A 23,608-nucleotide genomic window follows, 5' to 3' on the forward strand; every position below is an offset into this window, starting at 1 on the left:
CACAGCCGGTGGGGCCTTGGTCACCTCCTCACACAACCAGGCTGTGAACCTGAGACGGTGTAGAGGAAGCTGAGACAAAAAAGTGGGAAAAAGGAGTAGGTCAGGTAAGGAGGGGGAAGAAAAAGCAGACTCCAGATTTGGGTTAAAGCATATCAAAAGTGCCTGTCATGCCAGAGGGAAGACTACCCTTCTCCTTCGTGGGATTTGGAGGAATGCTCTCTTTTACTTTCCATAAGTCAGATACTGGCTCCCTCATAATCTGCTGGGAACTGAGAGTTGTAGAAAGAATCCTCAGTGGAAGAAATCGTATTCTGAGAGAATCTGGAACCCCGGTCTCAATGTTTCTGTAGTCTAGCTTATTTTTTTTGTTTTTGTCTATTTCTCTGTCTCTAAAAGTCAAAGGCAGCACAGGAAATAGGCAGCCTTAAGTCTGAAGTGATAGTGAAAAAAAACTTCAACGTCTGTGTGTCTTTAGCTCAGTCATTTTCTCTTTGTCTCCTCGTGTCTGCTTTTATCTCTCCCTGTGTTTGACCTCTGGCCTTATCCAGACCATTTCTCCTTCTCTCCCCAGCCCAGGCTGAGGGAACCAGGATCAATGATTTTTCAATACTGGATACAATGGGCCCTGAAAGACATATAAGGGAAGAAATAACAGCTAATGCTGCTCCTCTGATTTCCTGTCCCTGTCAGTCACCCAGTCCCTGACCCAGCCCTCTGACCACATCCTCTCTTTCTCTGACGTGCACACCACCCACCTGGTCTTGGGCTCTTCCAAGGTTCTCTTCCGAGGACCTCTCACTAAATCCCATCATCTTTTTGCACTCTAAGAACTAATGTACCATACTTTGACTCCAGTGTTAACAACATAACATCTCTTCACCCAAATTCCCTGACCTTCTGTCTTATTGCTCTTAATCTCTACCTCACTCTAGGTATCTGATGCCATCTCCCCTCCACAGGTGACCAGAGACTTCTAATTGCCATGTTCTCTGGCAAATGGTGGCCAGGAACCAGGGACACCCTTGGGGTGGGGACCCACGGCCCATCCCGGGGAGCCCGCCTCTACATCTTATATGGCTTCACCTACATGGGAGCAGATGGCCAGCAGGTGTCTCTGGCTGAAGGTGACCGATTCCTCTTGCTTCGAAAGACCAACCCAGACTGGTGGTTGGTGAGGCCTTTGGGAGCACCTCGAAATGCCCGACCCCTTTTTGTCCCTGCTGCATATGTGGCTGAAGAGTCTACACCCACTCGGAGGGCCTCTGCCACTACTGCTAGCCAATCCCTCTGTGCCCCTAGTAAGTGAAACCTCCTCTTCTCACCCAGCCCTACCACCCCTCAGTAAGTCTCCCTGTTTCAATAACTCCCTAGTTTCTTACCATGCCCCTAATTATTAATGAGTGATTCTTATTTCAACTGGCTTTTCATGGGGTTTTAGCAATATCTCTCTCCAAATGATCCCCATATCTCTAATAAGCAGCTCTAACTTTTCCCATCAATCTCTCACTCCCCAGGTCTCTAGCATTTCAAGTCCCATCCATTCTCATTTCACTTCCCCACTATGTTCCCTCTCTGTCTTCTGTCCTTCTATTGCCCAGCCCAAGTTAATTGGACCCCCAGAAATATGAGGCCACCAGAAATTTGGGAGGTTACGCATCTATCCCTCCCTCATTCTGTCACCAGAACCAAATCGATTTCACTCTTCCCTGGGAGAATTGTCTGTGCCTCAGTCATCCCAGGGTAAATCCCCCAGCCAGTCCTGGCAGCCTCCTCTTCCGCCAAGAATACGAAGAAGTCTTAGTGCAACTGGACTGAGTCCCAGCCCGCTGCAATCCCTCTCAGATGGACTGACTGGGCATTTGCACTCTCAAGAAGACCTGAGAACTGCGACCAACACCAACACAGTGAGAAATTCCCCTCTTCCCCCTAAAATCATTCCAATTAATTCTGAGTCCTCCGCCCCGATGACTCCTTGCCTTCTCTGAACACTTCTGAAATGAACAAATAGCCTCATTCCCTTGCTATGTCCATCCACCCCAAAGTCTCAGGTCATTGGAATACTCCCTCTTCTCTGAGGCCTAAACTTCTCACCTCCCATTACAGTCTGTCACTGCGCATTCACGCTGTCCTCCTTGGGAACGGAGAATATCCCCTCTTTAGATCCCGAAGTTAGGGGGCTCAGTTTAAGTTGTCTCTTCTGTGACAGCAGGCGGTGTGGGTGGGTGGAGCCCTAAGCTCCTCCCTGCCCCACCCCACCCCACCCCCCCAAGCAGGCAGCATGTTCCCCTTTCCTTCAGCCTTGGGGTTAGGGTTGTGTGTTGGGGGGGAAGTTGGCAACAGGAAGCCAGTAGGAGTAAAGTTAAGGGGAGGGGAGCAAGAGGATTAGAAACGGCCGAGGACAACTCTACCAGCACCTGGGATACCCCAGTCAGGAGCTGGTGGTAAGAATATAGGGAATAGGGGATTGGAGTTGGAAACCGATCTGAATGGCCCGGGGCAATGAGGAGAGGGCTATTGGATTGTGGAGAAGAGGAAACAAAATTAAGGAGGAGTTTGGATTAGCATCCTATTATCTTCTCTTCCTCCCCCTCCCCCCAGCAGTCGGGACCTTGGTCCCCCATGTCCGAGCCCCCTCTGTACTGTAACCTGGTGGACCTGCGCCGCTGCTCCCACACACCACCCCCAGGCCCCACTCGGCCCCCGCTACAGCGGCTGGACTTCTGGGAGCAGCATCTGGACCTCGACTCTGGTCGCTGTTTCTACGTCCACTCACTGACTGGACAGGCATCCTGGAAGCCTCCCCGAAGAGCTCGTGAAAAGGTGAGACTTTTCAACTGTGAAAAAGAAAGGCCTTCCTCTTTGCAGTGTGCTGCAACCCCTTCTCTTGCTCCCGGCACCTCAGTCATCTCCGCCCCTCCCCCTTCTCGAGGTGAAACTTTCTCTCGGAGGGATTTTCTCATCCCTCCCAATTGTGGGACGCAGAATGAAGGTCTGTGGAAACCTTTTAAAGCAGAGGGGTTCTTAAGATTTATTGTGTCGTTGTACTCTCCAGCGATCTGGGGAAACCTGTGGACCTCTTTTCAGAATCATGTTTTCGAATGCATAAAATATGTAAAATCATAAGGGAAACAAATTATAAGTCATATAGCAAAAAGTTATCAATTTTTTTTAAAAAAGGAAGTTCCTGGGGTACAGGTTAAGAACCCCTCCTTTGAAGTGAAGAGATTGGGGAGACTGTTTTGCAAAGTCATTTAGTTTCGGTTGTTCCCCTTTCCTCCACACGACCAGACTCCTGACTCCATGGAAGGGACCCCGCACCTGGGGAGAGATGCCCAAGCCCAGCAGGCTGAGGAGAAGGGTGCGGGACCCTACAATCAGGTGGGAGAAGCTCACCACTCAAGTGAGATATCTTTGACTCCCTCATCTGCACACCAGCGAAGATATTTAGTCCTCCCTTTGCTCTGGGAGCCTGCCCCACCCATCAAACTCCACACTCCCCCCAAAACAAACACCCCAACTCGGTTGCCCCAGGGTTGATCTTTCCTCTCCACTTCGCGGTTTCCTTTGTGCCCCGCCCACCCCCTGCTTCTGAGAGGTACTCTTTCCTTTCCCCCTTCCTCCGGACTCCGGAGTTGAGATGGGAAGGCTTGACTTCTCCTACGCCCACGGTTCCCATCTCTTCTCTCAGTCCTCACTCAGCCTCACCGGCTCCTCCTCCCAGACCTCCATTTCGGACAACTCCCGAGGCTCCCCCGCCCGTAGATCCCAACCTCAGCTCCTGGATGACCCTCACGTGAGTCTCTCTTACCGCCTTAACTGTCCTGTGTCCTTGGGGTTTCTAGGATCCTGTCCAAACGTTTCTCTAAAACCCCATCTCTACTGCCACTTTTACGGTAGAAAGTGGTTTCTCCCTTCTTGAATATTCATAGAGCACTTTGTTTGACCTCGCTCACAACTTCGAGTGATACTTATCAGTCTATATACTTTTTTCATCTTCAGCTACTCCCCCTCCCTCTTAGAAAATAAGCCGGGACACTGTGCTATCTGCTGGTCCCCACATTACACACACACACACACACACACACACACACACACACAGACACACACACACACACACACACACACACAGACACACACACACACCCCTTCCAAGCATAATAAATGCTTGCTTACTTGAATTCAGACCAACCCTCCCCTTCTCCCAAAATACCCAGCCAGCCTTCTGGAGATGGTTCCTGGGCTTCAGGAATGTCTAAGCAAATAAACTGAACCTCCTCTGGGATAACTCCTGAGCCCCTGGAACACACCTCTGTGGGGTCTAATGCTAACTTTTCTGTCTTTCCTTACTCAGGAGGTGGAGAAGTCTGGCATGCTCAACAAGACAAAGATTGCTGAGGGAGGCCGGAAGCTCAGGTGGGGATTGGGGAGCTGGTCATGGAGGATGGGAACTGAAAGATGAGTGCAGATCTGAGATCTTCTTTTGGGTTCTGGACCCCTTTGGCAGTCTGGTGAAGCCTATAGACCCCTTTTCACAATCATGTTTTTAAATGCTTAAAATAAAATACATAGGATCACGAAGAGAACCGAGAGTTAGTGAAAATATAGATAGGATGTTTTTCCCATCCAAGTTCATGGACTCCCAAAGTCTCTCCATAAGAATACCCTGATCTAGGAGGTAAGGTGTTGATAGGGAGAATTATCTCCCTGGAGTGTGATGATCTTCCAAATGCTCCCTACAGGAAGAACTGGGGTTCATCCTGGGTGGTGTTGGCAGGAAATAGCTTGGTGTTCTACAAAGTTCCTCCAACTTCAATTCCTGCTGTATGGGTGAGAGTTCTGTGTGCTGGGCAAAGGGGTGTTAGAGTAGAGGGTCTGCACAGTGAGGAAGGGAGGGAAGGGATGACAAGTGGCGATTACATTTTCTCCCCCATTTGCCCACTGGATTGGAAAACTGAGAGGTGGTGGTGGTGGTGGTGAAGATAATGAGGAGGTCAGGGAGCGGTATAAAGTGAGTTGGGAGGAGCTTACCATCATTTCACCCTTCCTACACTCTTGGGTGAGCATTGACACCCCAATGAATTAGGGGCCCTGAGAGGGAGATAGTAATGGTCTCAATTTTCTCTCCTGACCCTACCCTCATGCAGGGTCCAGCTGGCAGTCGGCCAGAGAGCAGTGTGGACTTAAGAGGGGCAACTCTGGCCCATGGTAGACATCTGTCCAGCCGCCAGAATGTCCTCCATGTGAGTGATTGTCCATCCCACTCCCCTCCTAGGTGATATATATTATTGTCCTGGTTTTCTGTCTGATATCGCCCTGCCCATCATCTCTCCACTTCCAGAAACCAGACCCCACATATCTCCCAAATATGTCTTTCCTCTTTCCTCTGTCTTTCCCCAAGTCACATCCTCCCACCACTAAACTTTTCCTTCGGGCCTGACCTTCAGGTGCGTACTATTCCTGGACATGAGTTCCTGCTGCAGTCTGATGATGAGACAGAGTTCCGAGCCTGGCACCGGGCACTTCGGGAGGTCATCGACCGTCTGGTCAGGGGGCCAAGAACCCAGGGTGTAGGGTCTGGGAGGGAAATCCGGGGATAAGGCTGGGCAGAGGGGTTTGGGCAAACAAACAGGATTTGAGGAGGAGTGGGGGTCTAGGGGAATGTATGAGACTAACGTTGGAGCTAAGGGTTAAATTTGAACATACAAAGATTCCAGACTCCAGGAATCTCCCAGGGTTGGGGACAACAGTCTCTCCCTAGCTCATCACTTCCCCCCCACCCACCCAAGCAGTAGTTCCTGGACCCCTGCTCCATCCTAATACCAAGCTCTGTCTGATTCCAGGAGCGTGAGAACCCTCTGGAACTGCGACTATCTGGGTCTGGACCAGGGGAGCTTGAGGAGCTGAGCCAGGGTGAAGAAGATGAGGAGCCAGAGCCGAAGTCCCTCCTAGGACGTCGAGGAGGAAGCTACAGGATCTCTTGTAAGAAACTGGATTTAAAAAATACAACTGAATTTAGTGGGACAGCCTGAGTCAGGAGGCAGAGCAAGGCCAGATGTCAGGGAATGAGTTGGGCCAGAACTACTGTGACTAATCCTCACTTAGGGGATGCATCCCAGGATGCTCAAGGAGGTCTTGGGCCTTTCTCAGTTCCCCCTCCCAGCTTTCTAACCCAACCCTACTTCCTCAGGTCGGGGCCCTGAAGAGCAGAATCGAGTGAAGAACAAACTGAAAAGGCTGATAGCAAAGAGACCTCCTTTGCAGAGTCTGCAGGAACGGGGACTGCTCCGAGGTATAGGGTGGGAGAAGAGGGATAATGGTCCCTTCGAGTTGGTGGAAGGGAGGTAAGGAGGAGAGGGGATTGATGTTTAGGATAAGCTGCCCAGACTAATAGGAATCTCTTCTCCTGCTCCTCCCAGACCAGGTGTTTGGCTGCCACTTGGAGTCTCTGTGCAAGAGAGAAGGGAGCACTGTGCCAAATTTTTTCAGGCTCTGCATAGATACTGTGGACAAGAGAGGTGACTTTTCCATAGAGTCCCAGCCTCCCACTCCCTCCTCCACCCCATGACACACACAAACTTCCTTTAACTCCTTACTCTTCCCCAAATCTCTTTTCTGTGGCCTCTGTTCGGCACTGCCTAACTTTCCAGCCTTCCGCCCCACCCACCCCAGGCCCTCTGTACCCCTCCACCCACACATTTCCTAGACTCCTTTTTACACTTTCCTGATTCCCTCAGATCTTCAGTTCATTCAGCAGACCAGTATTAAGCTTCTGCTAAGTTAAAGAGACTGGGCTAGTGTGAGCTCACAGACCTTGCTCACAAGATGCATACAATCTTATTGAAGGGGGAAAGAATCATAAGTACCTATGAGATAAATGCTGTTGTTAAGTCCCGGTAAGAGGATTCTGTAGAGGGACAGATCACTTACGTGGTGAAGAGGGGAAAGTGAAGTAACTCTTTCTGACCCAGGAAAGTGCCACTTGAGCTGGGCTTTAAGGGAAGAAAGCAAGTTCAGCTGAGGGCGATGAAATGGAGTCATCTATCTAATTATCAGCAAAGACCCAAGACAGAAGGTAGAACAAAATGGAGTGGACAGTATTTTAATTTGACTGAAACTTGGATATGTGAAGGGGAGTAACATAAAATTGGAAAAGGAGGCAGGAGGCAGACTTTAGAAGAATTTAGATGCCAGGATCAGAAATTGGTACTTTTAAGGGGAGAAGATGTTGGGAGTCTCTGAAGGTTTTTGAGCCCTTGTGATTGGAACAGAAGATGCAGGCAGGTGTGTGAAAACTGGATTGGAGAGAGGGTAGGCCCGTTCCCAGGTTCACTCCTTTGCTTTGTCTCATCCCACCTTTAGGTCTGGATGTGGATGGTATTTACAGAGTCAGTGGGAATTTGGCTATAATCCAGAAACTTCGGTTCCTGGTGGACAGAGGTAAGAGGAACAGATGTTAAGTATTGGTGCTGGTATGTGGGAGATTGGGGAGGGATAGCAGGACCCAATTGGAAAGTTTGAGAGATGGAGAAATATCTCAACACTAACTAGAAGGAATGATTGTTAGGGACCTGCATATTGGCACTGACCTCTCTCCCCACCTTGTATCTGGCAGAACGAGCAGTCACCTCTGATGGAAGATACCTGTTCCCTGAGCAGCCAGGACAAGGTACTTACATGGAGCTTCCCCCACCAATTTTTCCACATCTTTTGAGTGTTCCATGTTCTCCCAGCTTCAGCCCTCCCCTAGAAAGCAATCTCAACCTGGATGGGTTGTCCCCAACCTCTCAACTCCCTGTGTTAAGCCCCCAGATAGCCTATGCTTGTGTCCTCCTCCTAATTCCTAAGCTTCTCATCCCTTCTGTGTTCCCCTAACCCATGCTGTGCCTTTCTCTGCACTCCCACACCCTTCCCCCTACAGAGGGCCGCCTGGATCTGGACAGTGCAGAGTGGGATGACATCCATGTCGTAACTGGAGCCTTGAAGCTTTTTCTTCGGGAGCTTCCCCAGCCCTTGGTCCCTCCATCACTGCTGCCACCCCTTCGAGAAGTCCTTGGTAGGGGGTGGGAATTTAGAAGGACTTTTGATATAAGGGTAAATGGGAAGTAAGAAATAAGGTTTCAACTCCTGGGTAGGAGAAGGAGATATGCTCTTTAGTGTGTGGAAGAAATGCCAATGGCAGAAGGCTCAGTAAAGTCATTCCTTAAGTCTGCCCCACCCTAAACATAGGCTCTAGCACCTTCGCCATCCCTACTTCTATTACCCTCTCTCTCTCTAGCACTTCCTGAATCAGAGCAGCGCTTATCTCGGGTACAAGAGCTCATAGGCTCAATGCCAAAGCCCAATCAAGACACTCTTCGGTGCCTCCTAGAACATCTATGCAGGTAATGGTGGAGGAACATCTGTGTGGGAGGGAAGGGGCTAGAGGAGAAATTCCTTGCAAATGGAGAGGTCCAGGTAGAAGCTGATCTCGGGTGAAGACAGATGTACAGGTGGAGCTGAGGGAGCATCTGTATTTGTGGAAAAGGGGGAAAATGGCAATTCCCTGATCATCAGGGAAGGGAAGAGAATAAATATTAAGTACCTACTATGTGCTAAGTGCTTTATAATTTACCTCATTTATTTATTTCATTAGCAAGGGTCATTAGAGGTCAAGGACCAGAGGGAAATACAGTAAGACAGGAGAGGCAGGACTAGAAACATAAGGAAAAATTACTGCTTCCCTTTCTCTTCCCTCCTCCTCCTCCTTCCTTGCTTCCTTTAGCTCTCCTACCCCAAAGTGGCTTGTGCTTATGTGATGTGAAGAGTGATACCCATTATCCCTCTGACTTTGATCCCCAGGGTGATAGCACATGCAGACAAGAACCGAATGACCCCACATAACTTGGGTATTGTGTTTGGACCGACATTGCTAAGACCAGAGCAAGAGACCTCTGACCCAGCTGCCCATGTCGTCTACCCAGGACAGCTGGTTCAGCTGCTGTTGAATGACTTCACCAGTCTCTTTCCTAACCCGTGAATCCTGGACTCTGCCCTATACAAGATTATTGAGATGACCTCAAATCTGAAAATGGGGGGCAGGAGGAATAGGCCTTCTAGTTGTTAGCCATAGCATTTGAGTAGGACTTCCCTCTGTTAGCAAACCTCCATTTGTCAGATACGTTTTAGGGAGAATATCTGTTTCGATGGGTGATGTCCATTTTAAGGATTTCCCTATTAAGGGAACCTGTGATATTTTTTAAGTGGGAGAGGAGGTTCTTTGTTGGGGGAGTCTGGGATGTTATACCCTTTAAATTTTGTATCACCTAATTTTATCTTCATGATTTGGGGGGTTTATCAGGGTCACTTTCAATAAAGAAGGACTCACATATACCCCAGATTCATCCTGGGGGTGACCTGACCCTGAAGAAAGGGTATTAGATTTCCTTCATTGCTCTGGCTCATTATGCCCCCATCAAGAACAAGAACTCTGGGGAAATCTATTAAATAAAACTTAGGTACAGCTCCTATTTACTGTCTCCCCCAAAGGTGAGTAAGAAAGTCCCTTTCAGAACAGGTACTTAATTTACAAAATCAGGTATAGGACAGCTATTTGCTTTCACTTGGGTATCTATTGAAGCTGCTGTTACATTTAAATTACAAAAGACTCATCCATGTACTAACAAAGACTTAAAAAATAAAACAATAATATATCACAGCTGTTTATAGAATCCCCAAGAAGTAAAGACATTTTATGGGGCTGCTGCTGCTGAACAAATATTTTGCATTCAACTTGGATCTGTACTGTCCAAGCTGCTGAAAAGGTTAAGATCTTCTGGTCCAACCAGGCATAGCTCTTTATTCCTAGTTTCAGGATGAATCCTGTGATCATCTCTTTTTTCCTGGAGTAGTGTTGTTGATGGAGGCATCTTGTGCTGGGCAGCCATCACCAACTCAAAAACTCAGGAACCTCTAAACTTGTGAGTAGCTGCCAAGGTTGGAAAAGATCCATCCCAGGATCTATGGTTGTGGGTAGCAGACCTGTGCTCAGGGAAGAAAGAAAAACAGTAGAGACAACCAGGGATTTAAAGTTTAGTCTCAGGTTCAAGTAGCAAATAGATGTTCTTGCTGTCATGTACTCATAGCCACCATTGCCAATGCAGGATGAAGATGGAAGAGAAATCCCTTTCCCTCCTTACTGAAAGTCCAAAGTAAAGCTGGCAAAGTCCCAAAACAATACACTCAGAAGAGAGGGTGGAGTCTTTCTACCACCTGCTGAGGGGGAGGTTCCTCCTGACTCAGCTGCCAGTCGTCTTCAACAGCACTCCATTTAAGGAAACTAAGGGACCAATTAGGAGTTGCTGGGTTAGGTATGCCCTTTAGTAAGGGAGAGGAGCTTGAGGATATGTTCCACAAAAAAAGGGCTAGAGAAGTCACCTGGTCCAGAAGATTTGTGGGCTTCCCCATTTATCCCCCTTATATTCATTTCCATGATTCTGGACTGGAAGGCTAGGGCAGGGCCCTAGATGGTGGAATAGAAGCAGCAAGCCAACAGAATTTTCCCAACATTCCCCTCCAAACAACTTTAAAATAATACCTCAAACTGAATTCTGGAACTGCAGAGCCAACAAAAGGTCAGGGAGAGATATCTTTCCAGACTAACACAAGTTAGGAGTTCAGCAGAAGAGATCTGTTACATTGGGGTGGAGACCAACCTAGAGCATACTTAGCAGCAGCAGCAGCAGCAGCAGCAGCAACAGCAGTGGATCTTAGAGCCTGCTACAATGGTAACAGTAGCAGCTTTGGGAGCTCTCAGCCCAGAGATGGTAAGAGAGTCAGAAAACTGGTCAGAAAGAGATTACAGAGGACCATTTGCTGGCGCTAGATGAAGCCAGTACTGACTGGCAGTTCTGGGTCACAGTTCCAAGATGGAGAAGGGGCCCTGGTTACAGTTCCAAGGCAGAGAGAATGCTTGTGGCCACAGGAGAGCAAAGTACTTAGCCACAGTTCCAAGACCAAGAGGAATTCTAGTCCTGGTGGCTGCAGGGAAACGGGCCTTTCCTGGGGAAAGACCAGAGCTCAGACTAGAAGAGCAGTGTCCACACATCTCTCCAGATCACACCACCTTAGACCCATCAATAACTTGTAGACTTCCAGAACTAGCTCTGAAAACAGCTATCCCATCCCAAGATGAGCAGAGCCCAACTTTAACATAAAGTCTAAAGTCAAGAAATAAGCTGGGAAAATGAGAAACAACAACAAAATAGGAAGTTGACCATAAAAAACTACTATGGTGGCAGAGAAGACCAAAACACAAACTCAGAAGAAGACAACAACAAAGAAAACAGCTACACCCAAAGCCTCAAAGAAAAATGCTAATTAGACCAAAGCCCAACAAGAATTTCTGGAAAAGTTAAAGAGATGAATAGTAAAAGAAAAAATGGGAGGAGGGGAAGGAATGAGAGTGATACAAGAAAATTATGAAAAGAGAATTAACAGCTTGGTAAAAGAGAATAACATATTAAAAAACAGAATTGTTTGGTTAGGGTAAATTACCAAATTGTTTGGCTAATGGTAAAGGCTAATGGTAAAAGGAGACATAAAAGTTCACTGAAGAAAAGAATTCCTTAAAAAGCAAAATAGGACAAATGGGAAAACAGGTACAAAAATTCACTGAATGAAAGAACTCCTTTAAAAGGAGAATTGGCCAAATGGGAAAAGAAATATAAAAGCTTAATGAAGAAAATAATTCTTTAAAAATTATAATTGGGTAAGTGGAAGCTGACTCCATGAGACATCAAAAATAATAAAAGTCAAAAGAATGAAAAAAATAGAAGAAAATGTGAAAATAACTCAATGGAAAAACAACAGACTTGGAAAATAGACAGAGGGATAATTTAAGAATTATTGGGCTGCCTGAAAGCCATGATCAAAAAAAAAGAGCCTAGGCATCATATTTCAAGAAATTATCAAAAAAACTGCACTGATATTCTAGAACCAGAAAGTAAAATAGAAATTGAAAGACTCCACCAATCGCCTCCTGAAAAAAATCCCCAAATGAAAACTCCCAGGAATATGACAGCCAAATTCCAGGGCTCCCATATCAAGGAGAAAATATCACAAGCAATCAAAAAGAACCCATTTAAATACTGTGGAGGGACAGTCAGGATCACACAAGATTTAGCATTTTCTATGTTAAGGGAGCAGAGAACTTAAAATATGATATTATGGAAGGCAAAAGAGCTAGGATTACAACTCAAAGTAACTTACCCAGCAAAACTGAGCATAATCCTTCGGGGGAAAATGGGTATTTGATGGAATAGAGGACTTCCAAACATTCCTCATGAAAAGAACAGAGCTGAATAGAAAGTTTGATATTCAAACATGCTTAAAGGAATCATTAAAAGATAAGCATGAAAGAGAATTCATAATAGACTTAATAAAGTTAAATTGCTTATATTCCTATATGGAAAGATGATTCCCATAACTCGTAAGACCTTTATCATTATTAGGGTAGTTAGAAGGGTGTCTACATAGAGGGCACAGGTGTGAATCAATTATGTTGGGATGATCTAAAAAAAATGAAGGAGTGAGAAAAAGGGATGCATTGGGAGAAGGAGGAAGGGAGAGGTAGAATGGGGAAAATTATCACAAAAAAGAAGTACACAAGAGAGAACTTTTATAATGAAGGGGAAAATGGAGGTGGAGGGCAATACTTGAACCTCACTTTCATCAGAATGGGTTCAAAGAGGGAAGAATGTATATATATATATATATATATATATATATATATATATATATATATATATATATATATACACTCAGTTAGGAATAGAAACCCATCTTATGCAACAGAGAAATAGGAGAGGAGGGAAATAAAAGGGAGGATGGTAAAAGGAAGATGGATTAAGGGAGGCAGTGGTCAGAAGCAAAACAGACTTTTGAAGAGAGGTTAAAAAGAGAGAAAGAAAAGGATAAACAGAAGAAAAAGGGTAGAGGGAAATGCATAGCAATCATAATTGAACATGAATGGAATGAGCTCATATGGAAGTAGATAGCACAATGGATTAGAATCCATCACTATGTGGTTTACAAGAGACACACTTGAAACAAAAAGAAACACACAGTGAATTAAAATAAGGGGCTGGAGCAGAATCTATTATGCTTCAGCTGAAGTAAAAAAGGTAGGAATAACAATCATGACCTGAGACAAAGCAAAAACAAAAATAGACCTAATTAAAAGAGATAATATAGTACTAAAGGTACTATGGACAATGGTGTATATAACACAAAAAGATACTATAGACAATGAATAATATAAAAAAATTTTGGAGCTAGTTTCTCTGATAAAGTCCTCATTTCTCAAATATATAGGGAACTGGGCCAAATTTATAAAAAAATAAGAGCCATTCCCCAACTGATAAATGGTCAAAGGATACGAACATGTATTTGCCAGAAAAAGATACCAAAGCTATCTATGGTCATATGAAAAAAGTGTTCTAAATCACTATTGATTAGAGAAAGGCACATTAAAATAACTCTGAGGTACCACTTCACAACTATTAGAAATAACAAATTAGGCACACTAATGTGGAGCTGAGAACTGGTGGTCCAACCATCACAGAGAACAATTTGGAATTGTGGCCAAAGAGCTATAAAATTGTGCATACCCTTCAACCGAGCAATGCTACTACTAGGTCCGTACCCTGAAGAGATCAAAGAAAAAGGAAAAGGACCGATGTGTACAGAAATATTTACAGCAGCTCTTTTTTGTGGTAGCAAAGAATTGGAAATTGAGGGGATACCCATCAATTGAAGAATGGTTTAACAAATTGTGATATATTATTTTGATAGAGTACTATTGTGCTATAAGAAATGACAAGGGGGATGGTCTCAGAAGAACATAGCAAGACCTTTATGAACTGATCCAGAGGGAAATGAACAGAACCAGGAGATCATTGTACATAGTAACAGCAATATTGTAATGATATTAACTGTGAAAGATTCAGATACTCTGATTAATACAATGACACAAGATAATTCCAAAGAACTTAAGATGAAAAATGCTTCCAGACAACTGATAAATTCTGAGTGCAAACTGAAATATAATTTTCTCACTTTATTCTTCTTGCTTTTTTGTGATATGCCTATTATGAATGTTTTACATGATTTCATATACATAGTATATGTATGTATACATATACATATATGTATGTATATATACATATACATATATGTATATGTGTGTATGTACACACACACACACATATGACTGATATCGTATTGTTTGCCTTCTCAGTGGGTAGGGGAAGGACAGGACAGAGGGAGAGAATTTGGAACTCAAAAAAAAATTTTAAATGTTAAAAATAAATAATCAGTTTTTTAAAAAGAGGAAAAGAAAAAGGCCAGGACAAGGGAAACACCACTCTTCTCCCCATCTCTTGTCTCCCATAGGTATCACTCTGTCACTCCTCTACTCAACGGTTCTCTATTGCCTCTAAGATAAAACTCCTCCATTTGGCATTTGGTGTCTTTTGCGATCTTGTTCCAACCTATTTTTCAAGACTGATTCATGCTACTTCCCCTAATTCCTTCCACCTTCCAGCCAAGTGGCCTTTTTGACTATTCTCCCTACTCAACATTCCATCTTCTATGGCTACATCTTTGCACAGGCTGTCCCCCCTATCTTCCTCACTGCCTCATAGAATTCCTGATTTCCTTCCAAGTCCACCTCAAATGCCTCTTACAGGAAGTTTTTCCATATCCGTCTCCCCCAGCCTAGTCCCATCATGCTCTACCTTGCTGAAGCTCATGTTATTTTGCATTTAACTTGCACAAATTTAGGGCTTATCTGTGTACATATTGCTTCTCCCCTATAGAGTGGAAGCTCCTTCAGGGGAAGGATTCCTCCTCTTTTTCCTTGTAATCCCCAGCACCCAGCATGGTGCCTAGTACGTAACAAGTGCATAATAAATGACTGTTAAATTGAATTGAACTCTCCATCTCACCCTGCTCCTCCTCTCCCCTACAACAACACTGGAGGACAAGGATCCTTCTTAAGCAGTTTCTTTATTGTCAGGAAATTGTATCATTATTAAATTCAAGGAGAATCCTCCCTAAAATATATACAAACTTTGTACAGTCAGTCTTCCAGCCCAGTTCCCTGTGCTGAGATCTTCTAATAGAAAAGGAATGTAGCCTCCACCTTTTTACAAATTGAGGCCTCTTAGGCAGTAGAATTGAGGAATTGGGTCTCTCCAGGCAAGGACCCCAATAAGACACTCATGTTACCCACAGTCATGTTGGGGAGCACAGAGGAAGGTGGAGGGTGGGGGGTACTACCCTCAGGATGGGGAGATAAATGGTTTAGACCCTCAGTCTCATCTAGAATAGCCACAAAGTCCAGTTGTGTGTTATCTAGGTCAAGGGAGTCCAAAGGGTTGCACAGCTGTCCTTCTGGGGGAGGGCATAAGGTGGGACCCCCATCTAATCCCCCTATATCTGGGTGACCACAGCTGGGGTTGTTGCTCCCTGCCTTCAGGGGCCCATAGCAAGTGGGCAGAGGAGGCAGAAATCGAGGTGGTATTGCCTTCTGGGGACTTCTCTCCCCTGCCACCCCAAAATTCCCTTGGCATGGTGGGAGGGTAGGATATGCTCCTGATTTGTGAGGGAGCAAGGTGGGAGTCAAAGCGGAAGTGTACATGGTCACTGAGTTCTTGGCATGCTCTGAACTAACTTGAGGCCTTCCAAGGAATTTGGGGCTCCAATAAGGAAGGTCCTGGTCTGAGGCGTCTTCTCTCCTTCCACCCTCCCACAGAAGTGCCTGTTGAGATTGCACGTAGCTACAGACAAGCTGAGTCTTGAGTTGCCCTGTGGAGCTGGGGGAGGTCACAAAATCAGGGCCAGCCTGGGACGCTGAAGAATTATTAGGGGGTGCTTGGGCATAGGAGGATGACTGGGTATAGTTCGAGAGGGGAAGCTGGGGGAATGAAGAATGTGGGAGTGAGGGACTGCGAGCAGGGTGAACATTGAGACAAGGTGCCAACCCTGGGGGAACAGTGTCCATCAGGCACTCCTGCTCTGGCTTGACGTGAACTTGTCCAAAAGGTCCAAGCTGAGGGCACTGAGTGTACTCCCCTCCACTACCTACTGTGGCCTTGGGGGCTGGGTAGAGCCTTGTCGGGGAGGTGAACTCACCCCATGCTCCTGGGGGAGGGTTGGAGTAGGGCATGGATTGAGGGCAAGAGCTAGAACCATAATCATCAGGGGGGCCCAGACCCCTGGGTCCATAAGACTCAGATGTCATCCCCTCAAGTGCCCCATAACCTAGAGGGCTGGCTGGAGAGAAGTCCACATAGTGATCTAAGCCACTGTTCATCAGAGGATCTCCATTCTCTGGTTCCTCACTCATCCCTAGAGTTTCCATGACAACATTCTCAGTGATGCTAGGAGGTCTAGGAGAGTAGGCTGAGGAGGATTGGTGGGTCTCATAGTTACGTCCCACTCCGGCTCCAGAGGCTAGGGTGTGGACACAGCCCAAGCTCTTGAACCGCTGTACTCTGGCTGGAGGGGGTGGCCCAGCAGATCTAGCAGGGTCACTGGCTCTCCGAGTAATCCCTACACCAGGGCCATAACCAGGATATTCAGCACCAATCCTCCATGAGGGACCTGGGGGGCCCCCTACCCTCTCCAAAGTGGGTGTTGAGGATAGCGATGCACTGCCCCCTCTGGATGTGCCATATCGAGCGTGGAGCAGGTAGTGCTGGGCAGGAGGAGGGCCTTGGCAGGGCACAGGATGCTCTGGGGGTGATGCAGGAGGAAAAGGGGAAGAGCGGCGGCTGATGGTGTAGGCAGTACTGATGCTGCTGGAGTTACTATTGCCTCTGTAGTCAGTAGAGCATGGGGGCCCCAGGCGACCAGACATGGCAGGGCCTATGGTGGAGGAGAAAAAAGATGGGGACATCTCCCTTTGCCCATCAGCCCCAAAGGCTGCCCTTGCCAATCCTAACCAGAAACTTTGTTCTGAATTCTGGGAAATCCCCCCCGGCCCACCCCAAATATCTCCTCCCCAAGAATCAGAATGGACCCCTCTCCCCATTCAAATGTCCTCCCTCACACCAGGGGTCTCACCAGTGCCTATCAGGCTGGGCAGTTTAAGGCCACGAGATGCTGACCGGAGTTGATCCAACCTCAGATTCTCTAGCCGTCGAAGGGTCGATAGGCTGGGAGGTCCGGGTTCTGAACCCCCAGCCCCCCCAGCGCCACTGACCCCTGGGCCTTCATCCAGGCTATAGAGGTCTTCAGTGCTGCCCCCCAGAGTGCCAGCCATATCCACACCACTATCTGTGTTGGTCACACTACCCAGTGGGGAATGATCACTGCTACAAGACGACTGCGCTCCTGGACTTGGCTGTGGCTTCTAAAGGGAACACAAGAGGCAGAGGGTCACCATCTATTCCCTCTCCCTCCCCTTATCTACAAAAGCCAGTCCCCTAATCTAAGAGAGACACAGGAAGTCCTGTGTCCACTTTAGCATCTAGGAATCTAGAGGATGGGGTGGGGGAAGACCTAGAATGCTGGGATAGCTAGAAGAAGTGGGGAAAGTGCTGGAGAGGAAGAAGCTCATCTAATCAGATCTCCTAGATGCTGGGGTAGGAGGCAGAGTTGAGGCTGCGAGGGAGGCTCTGAAGAAAAAATATCTAAACTCTAAAATTCATTCCTATCTCTAGCAAGGGGGAAGACAAAGGGCTGACATTCTATTTGGTGAGGAGGAAAAGAAACATCTAGAAACCTTCCTAGTGACTGCTGTTGTTCAGTCATGTCCTACTCTTCATGACCCTATTTGGGGTGTTCTTGGTAAAGGTACTGGAGTGGTCTGCCATTTCCTTCTCCAGCTCATTTTATAGATGAGGAAACTGAGGCAGACAGGGTTAAGTGATCCGCCTGGGGCCACAACACTAGTGTCTGAGGCCACATTTGAACTCAGGTCTTCCTGACTGCAGGCCTGGAGCTTCAGCCACTGCACCACCTCGCTGCTTCAAATGACTAGGTGTACACAAAAAATGGAGGATCTCTGGATTTGGGGAAGAAATGTTAATCTCATCTCTCACTTGGGCATTTTCACTTTTTAATACTGGGGGTTGTATGTGGATGGAATGGGGACTATACATAGCAAGGACAAGGAGAGATAAATTGGGTAATACTCATGTATCCATGTGGTTGGGTGGGAGAGAATGGATGGAAAGGGATGCCAGTAAGGATTCCTGTCCCAGCAGATCCTAGCTAAGACACAGAAGAACTAAGGTGGCTCACCAGGGCAACATCAGGCACTGTCAATTTGCTCTCATCCCGGCTGGGGCCCCCTTCTCTCTCCCTTTTGAGATCTAAGCTTGGAAGGGCCAACACCCGGGGTGGTGGACCATCTCCTCGGTGCCTCTTGGTCACATGGGCATCCGGGCCATGCACTGTCTTGACGTGTTTTCGGAGGGAACTGGGATCTGTGTAACGTTTGGTGCAGCCAGGCAGTTTACAAACATATGGCTTCTGGTGGGTTGAAGAATAAAGAACAAGAGTCATGATAACAGTGGAGTAAAAATATGGTGTAGTGATAAGAGGAACACTGATGGAGGAAGAGGTGGTAATTATTCAGGGAGATGAAGAAAACCTGGGAGAATGTGGTTTATGTCAGGAATCAAGTTGGGGAAAACATAGGCATAGGAAAATCCCAAAGAAATACGTAGGTCAGCATGAGAGCTCATAGGAGACATGGAGGAATGGATGGTCCTAGAGAAGACATAATGAGTTTATCGGAGTAAAAGGGGAGAGGAGAGACTAACAGGAGTGACACGAATTTTAGGAGAAACAAGGGGAAGACAGGGATTAGGAGGGTAGGAAAATCATTTGTCATTATTCAATCGTTTCAGTCATGTACTACTCTTCGTGACTCTATTTGGGGTTTTCTTGGCAAAGATATTGGAGTAGTCTGCCATTTCCTTCTTCAGCTCATTTTACAGATGAGGCAACTGAAGTAAACAGGGTTAAGTGACTTGCCCAGGGTCACACAACTAGTAAGTGTCTGAAGCCAGATTTGAACTCTGAAAGATGAATCTTTCTGACTCCAGACCCGGCACTCTATCCACTGAACCGGCCTAGCTGCCCAGAAAAATCATAGGGTGGCATAGTTGGGTCAGAGCAAAGAGGGGATATAAGGAAATATGGGTGTTAAGATAAGGGGACACAAAACACAGAAGAGGCATGTAGGAAGTGGAGGGTGACAGAAAAAGAAGTACAGAGCTTGATTTCTGGGCCTGCTCCATTTTAACTACTGCTCCAAGTCACCCACCCCCTACGTCACAGAGGATGGTGACCGGGGAGGCACAATAACCTTTGCTGCCAAGATGGAGGTGGACGTCCCTGACCAACGTGAAGCTACAATATCTGGAGAAGCTGAGGAAACTAAGGAAGAACACAAAAGTCTCTCTAGGGTAAGGGGGCCTCTGGGGAGGGTCTTGTTTGTGTGCTTAGCTATTTGACTTTATGGCTTGCAAGGGGGCGATGGTAGCGATTATCATTGCATGGGGAGGACAGCTGATGTATGTAGCGCTTTTGCCATGTATGTTGACTTGGGTGAGGGAGAGGACTGAGAGGGTGTCTCGGGGTTGAGTGTGACTGTGTGTGTGTGTGTCATCAGGAAAGGGTTCTTTGAATTGGGGGTGAGGACGTGTCTTAGGATTGGGATGGGGGGGTACCATAGCCCAATAAGAACATTCTCTAAGTTAAGTGTGTTTATATTGGAAGCGCTCTTCTTGGGAGTTAGCAGGATCTCACCTCGCTAGAATGGGTCCGGTTCTGATGTTTGGCCCGGTCACTGGCATTGCTGAAGGCTTTACTGCAGCCTTCATGCTCGCACACGTACGGCTTCTCACCGGTGTGTGAACGAAGGTGCGTCTTCAAGTTCTCAAGCCTTGAGTAGGACTTCCGGCACCCCTCAAACTGAGGGGACATAAAGAGTTCAAGGGGACTCTCAAACTGGGGAGACAGAAGGCCTTTAAACTAGGGACACAGAAGGAAGCCCCTCCAAGTGGAACATGGATCAGGAAGCATTTCTTAAAACGAGAGAAGATGATGGGGGAATTGAGGGAGTCCCCAAAGCTGGGAATGTGCAATGTCAAGAGTTAGGGAGGAAATATGGGACTTAGGGGATGGTCTCTCAGTTTGAATAGACATGGCTATTAAGAAGAGAGTGCCTCTCACTCAAGTCTTTCAGAGTGGGAGGTCTGGGGGATATCTGGGTTTGAAGGTGGTCTTGTGGGTGGGATTATTGAAGGGGTCAGGGTTCTCATCCTGTACTTCTTTCATTTCGTCTCCATGTGTGGGGCTGGAGAGCCTTGGATAAGAGCTATAATAACCTGAATTGTTTTTGTTCCATGGGTATGGGCAGCAGTGGCATCTCACCGTGCATTTATGGGGTTTTTCCCCTGTATGTCTTCGCATGTGAACCACCAGCATATATTGCGCTTTAAATGGCCTCTGCTCTCGGGAGCATCCTCCCCAGTGACAGACAAATTCCTTTCTCTCACCATGGATGTGTTCACTATTGATGTGCTGTGGATGGAGAGAGGATGAGTTTCAAGAGAGAAGTAGGAGGAATAGGAACTTTCTCCCTTCCTGAGAACCAAGCTCGGATCTTACTTCTCCAAAACTCCCTCTCCCAGAACCCCCCCACCACTCCCACTTCTCATGGTGAAGGGCAGGGTGTGAGGAGTCCAGCTGGAGGGAAAACATGCTATACTTCTCAGGTTTCCACTCCCTTAATATTCTCATCAATATTTGGGTCTTGCTTCTCTTGTCTGCCCTCCTTATCCCTTATTCCACTCTTAAACCTTTGTTCCGGAACAAAAATAACTGGCCCCTGACACCTTCTACCATTTGCTTCCACAGACTCATGGGAGAAGCTTTCCCCAAACCATCTGCACACTCTTGTCTCCCCAAATCACTACTCACATGCACCAGCTGCTCCTGTGATTCAAATTCAAGGTTGCAGCCATTCCAGCGGCAATCAGTCTCGTATACACATTCAGGCTCTGGCTTTTCCTCTTTCTCCAGTTCTTCCCTCCCATCCATCAATCCCAAGAGAGCATCCTGGAGTAAGAGAGGCAAAGGCTGTACCACTCCTAAGCCTTCTTGCTTGAGTCCCCAGCCCTTCCCTCCACTCTCTTCCGCTTAAATTGTGGAACAATAAGATGTAGGAGAATCATAGAATCACAGAATTTTGATGTGGAAGGCACCTTCAGAATTATCTAGTTCAAAGCCTTCATTTGACAAATGAGGAAACAGAGGACCCTCAGAGAGATGTGATCTGTCCAAGGTCACACAACCAGGGACAGAGCTGGGAACTGGTCTTCTGATTCCAAGTCCAGGATTCTTCCTACTAAACCATCAACCTCATAGCCCCAGACGCAGGGCAAAGGTTACAGAGGTGGAGGGTGGAGGAGATATATGTTCATTCCAATGACACACCATTTCTCCTCCCCCTTTACCTGTGTGCCGGTGGAGTTGGGACTAGACACATTGCCTTCAGATGGCTCCTCAGTGCGTTTGCTGACCAGCATGTTCAGTTCAGATTTCAGCTTCCCAGTTGAGGAGAGAATAGCAAGAATAAGAGTAGGCCGTGGGGGGAGCCTCCTCTGTTTCCCAGAGCCTGTTGACCCCTCCCCACAAATACTCGATAACCGAGATCATTCATTGTTGTGGTCAATCTCCTTCTCTCATGGACTTCTTCCCAGGATCACTGGGAGTGGTGGTGGTGAGAGCAGAGGCTGAGGTAGCATTAGAGTTCACAGATGCAACTAGGGGTGTCTCATTCACTTCCCAAAGAACAGTGGCTTCAAGATTCCACACTTCTCCCCTTCTGGACTAAAACCATTTTTCATCCTCTTTCTTTCTTTTCACCTTCTCATTGTGCTCTTCTGAAGGAGGGGTGTAGGGTGAGGGAGGGTGAGTTGGAGCAGACAGAGAAATATGATGAAGGCTCTTACCTGATAGTTCTGGAGGGGCCCCCGGGATTGGAGAGGTGGCCTCAGCCTACCCTGGGCGGGGTCATGAGGGCCACAGGGTGGGGCCATGAAGGATGGAGTAGCCCTTTTTTGGTGATTCATCGGGGGTGGGAATGCCAGAGATGGGCTGTGGAAGGGGGAGGGGGTTAGGGTTAAGATCTCAGGACAATGCTAGGGAGTTCTGAGGGGCTGTTTGAAGGGGTTTCTGGGAGTCTTAGGGAAGGATAGGAAAGTTGTAAGGGTATTTGTGGAAGTGTTGAGGGAGTTGCAGAATGCCTTTGGAATGGTCAAAATCAGGATCTTGGGGCGGGAGTTGGCAATTTTTGGTGGGAATCTGAGTGAATATTTTGAGGGGCCCCCTGCCCCAGAGCTGCCTGCACCTGATGGTGCCGATGGAGAGGTGCCCATAGGACCCCCCTGGGGGGGCACAGCTTGAGTTGATGAAAGCAACAAGGGAGCTGGGTGAAGTTCGAATGACGGTCTGCAGGTCCAGGCTGGCGTCTGACAGTGGTGAGATGGACAGTGCCCTCTTCTTGGTCAGCTTGACTGCATTCCGGGTTGGGGGAAAGATCGGGGCTGGGGCAGGGGACATCGAGGGGGGGATGGGTATAGCAGAGTGGGGTGAGGTGGGGTTTGGGGTATCTTCCCCTGTCCCCAACCCAAGGGTCTCAACTATCTAGAAAAATCACCCACTAATACTACTCTGACCCTCCAGCCCCCCAATTTTGACCTCCTGATTCTATCTTTAACCCAAACATCCCATTTGTGATTTCCTGAACCCATCTGTGACCCCTGCTGATCCACCCTCATCGCATCAGGACTTTAGCCCTCTTGTTCTCTCCTGGCACTGGCGTGGGTGAGTTTGTCCTTGAGGGAAAAACATGCCTAGGGCCTCACCCTCAGTATTGTTGGTGATCTCTCGACTTGGCCCATAGCTGTGGGGACTGGACATGAAGTTGGTTTGATGGCAGAAGGAAAGGCCAGTCAATCCTGGAGAAGAGTGCCAGGTGAGAGGATGGAGGAAGTGAACCAGCCCATATTTCTTCCCACCCAAAAATCTTCATTCCTCCAGGGTAAAAACCTCCCTTAATACCATATAACACCTTACACATATTAAATGCTTAATAAATGTTTCATTCATTCATTGATATATTTGAACATGTGCAGCAGTTTTCAACAAGCTTTCACAGCATCTTATTTCATCATCGCAACAACCTTGTGAGGCAGTTAGGGTAAATGTCATTCCTATTCAATAGCTGAAGAGACTGAAGTTAAGAGAAGCAAAGAAGGTAGCCAGGGTATAGAGCTAGGGTCTCTACAACCAAAATTTAAGCTCAAGGCAAAGGCCAGCCTACTGAAGACCCTTACAGATAGGAAAATAAAGGCACGGGATAGCAGTGGCTTCAACCCAGATCTTGGGGTCTGGACTGGGTGTTGTTTTCCAACTTTCTAGAGACCTGAGGTGGTTTGCACTGACCTTCAGTGCCCATGCCCTGGGCACCCTGACTAGGGAGGGATGGTAGACAGCAAGACTCTCCATAGCTACTGATGGCAGAAGGGGTAATGGAGTTGAACAT

At 47.1% G+C, this 23,608-nt stretch overlaps 2 protein-coding genes across 5 annotated transcripts; one reads left to right on the top strand and one right to left on the bottom strand.

The window, feature by feature from the left end:
• The first annotated feature begins 982 nt into the window (after nucleotides 1-982).
• On the top strand, nucleotides 983-9,636 carry ARHGAP9 (Rho GTPase activating protein 9). Of its 3 annotated transcripts, XM_036760357.1 has the most exons (17): nucleotides 983-1,298; nucleotides 1,684-1,904; nucleotides 2,599-2,820; nucleotides 3,289-3,387; nucleotides 3,689-3,793; nucleotides 4,352-4,413; nucleotides 4,740-4,827; nucleotides 5,145-5,240; nucleotides 5,445-5,543; nucleotides 5,841-5,979; nucleotides 6,188-6,289; nucleotides 6,417-6,515; nucleotides 7,360-7,437; nucleotides 7,613-7,666; nucleotides 7,919-8,053; nucleotides 8,276-8,381; nucleotides 8,839-9,636. In XM_036760357.1, exons 1-17 carry the CDS (start codon nucleotides 983-985, stop codon nucleotides 9,014-9,016), a joined length of 2,199 nt encoding a protein of 732 aa, XP_036616252.1. In that variant the 3' UTR covers nucleotides 9,017-9,636. The 3 variants fall into 3 exon arrangements, with proteins under 3 accessions (XP_036616252.1, XP_036616250.1, XP_036616249.1); XM_036760355.1 differs by lacking the exons at nucleotides 983-1,298; nucleotides 1,684-1,904 and having other exon boundaries at nucleotides 2,605-2,820; nucleotides 3,289-3,378; XM_036760354.1 differs by lacking the exons at nucleotides 983-1,298; nucleotides 1,684-1,904 and having other exon boundaries at nucleotides 2,740-2,820; nucleotides 3,289-3,378; nucleotides 3,722-3,793.
• A 5,566-nt stretch (nucleotides 9,637-15,202) lies between these two features.
• GLI1 (GLI family zinc finger 1) lies at nucleotides 15,203-23,608 on the bottom strand. Of its 2 annotated transcripts, XM_036761724.1 has the most exons (11): nucleotides 23,509-23,608; nucleotides 22,929-23,021; nucleotides 22,412-22,607; nucleotides 22,014-22,158; nucleotides 21,516-21,605; nucleotides 20,980-21,117; nucleotides 20,431-20,580; nucleotides 19,804-19,968; nucleotides 18,289-18,519; nucleotides 17,107-17,395; nucleotides 15,203-16,908 (listed from the first exon to the last, which is right to left on the bottom strand). In XM_036761724.1, exons 1-11 carry the CDS (start codon nucleotides 23,606-23,608, stop codon nucleotides 15,203-15,205), a joined length of 3,303 nt encoding a protein of 1,100 aa, XP_036617619.1. The 2 variants fall into 2 exon arrangements, with proteins under 2 accessions (XP_036617619.1, XP_036617620.1); XM_036761725.1 differs by lacking the exon at nucleotides 22,929-23,021 and having other exon boundaries at nucleotides 22,412-22,577.

The sequence above is a fragment of the Trichosurus vulpecula genome, chromosome 5 (genome assembly GCF_011100635.1).
Source record: "Trichosurus vulpecula isolate mTriVul1 chromosome 5, mTriVul1.pri, whole genome shotgun sequence".
NCBI lineage: Eukaryota > Metazoa > Chordata > Mammalia > Diprotodontia > Phalangeridae > Trichosurus > Trichosurus vulpecula.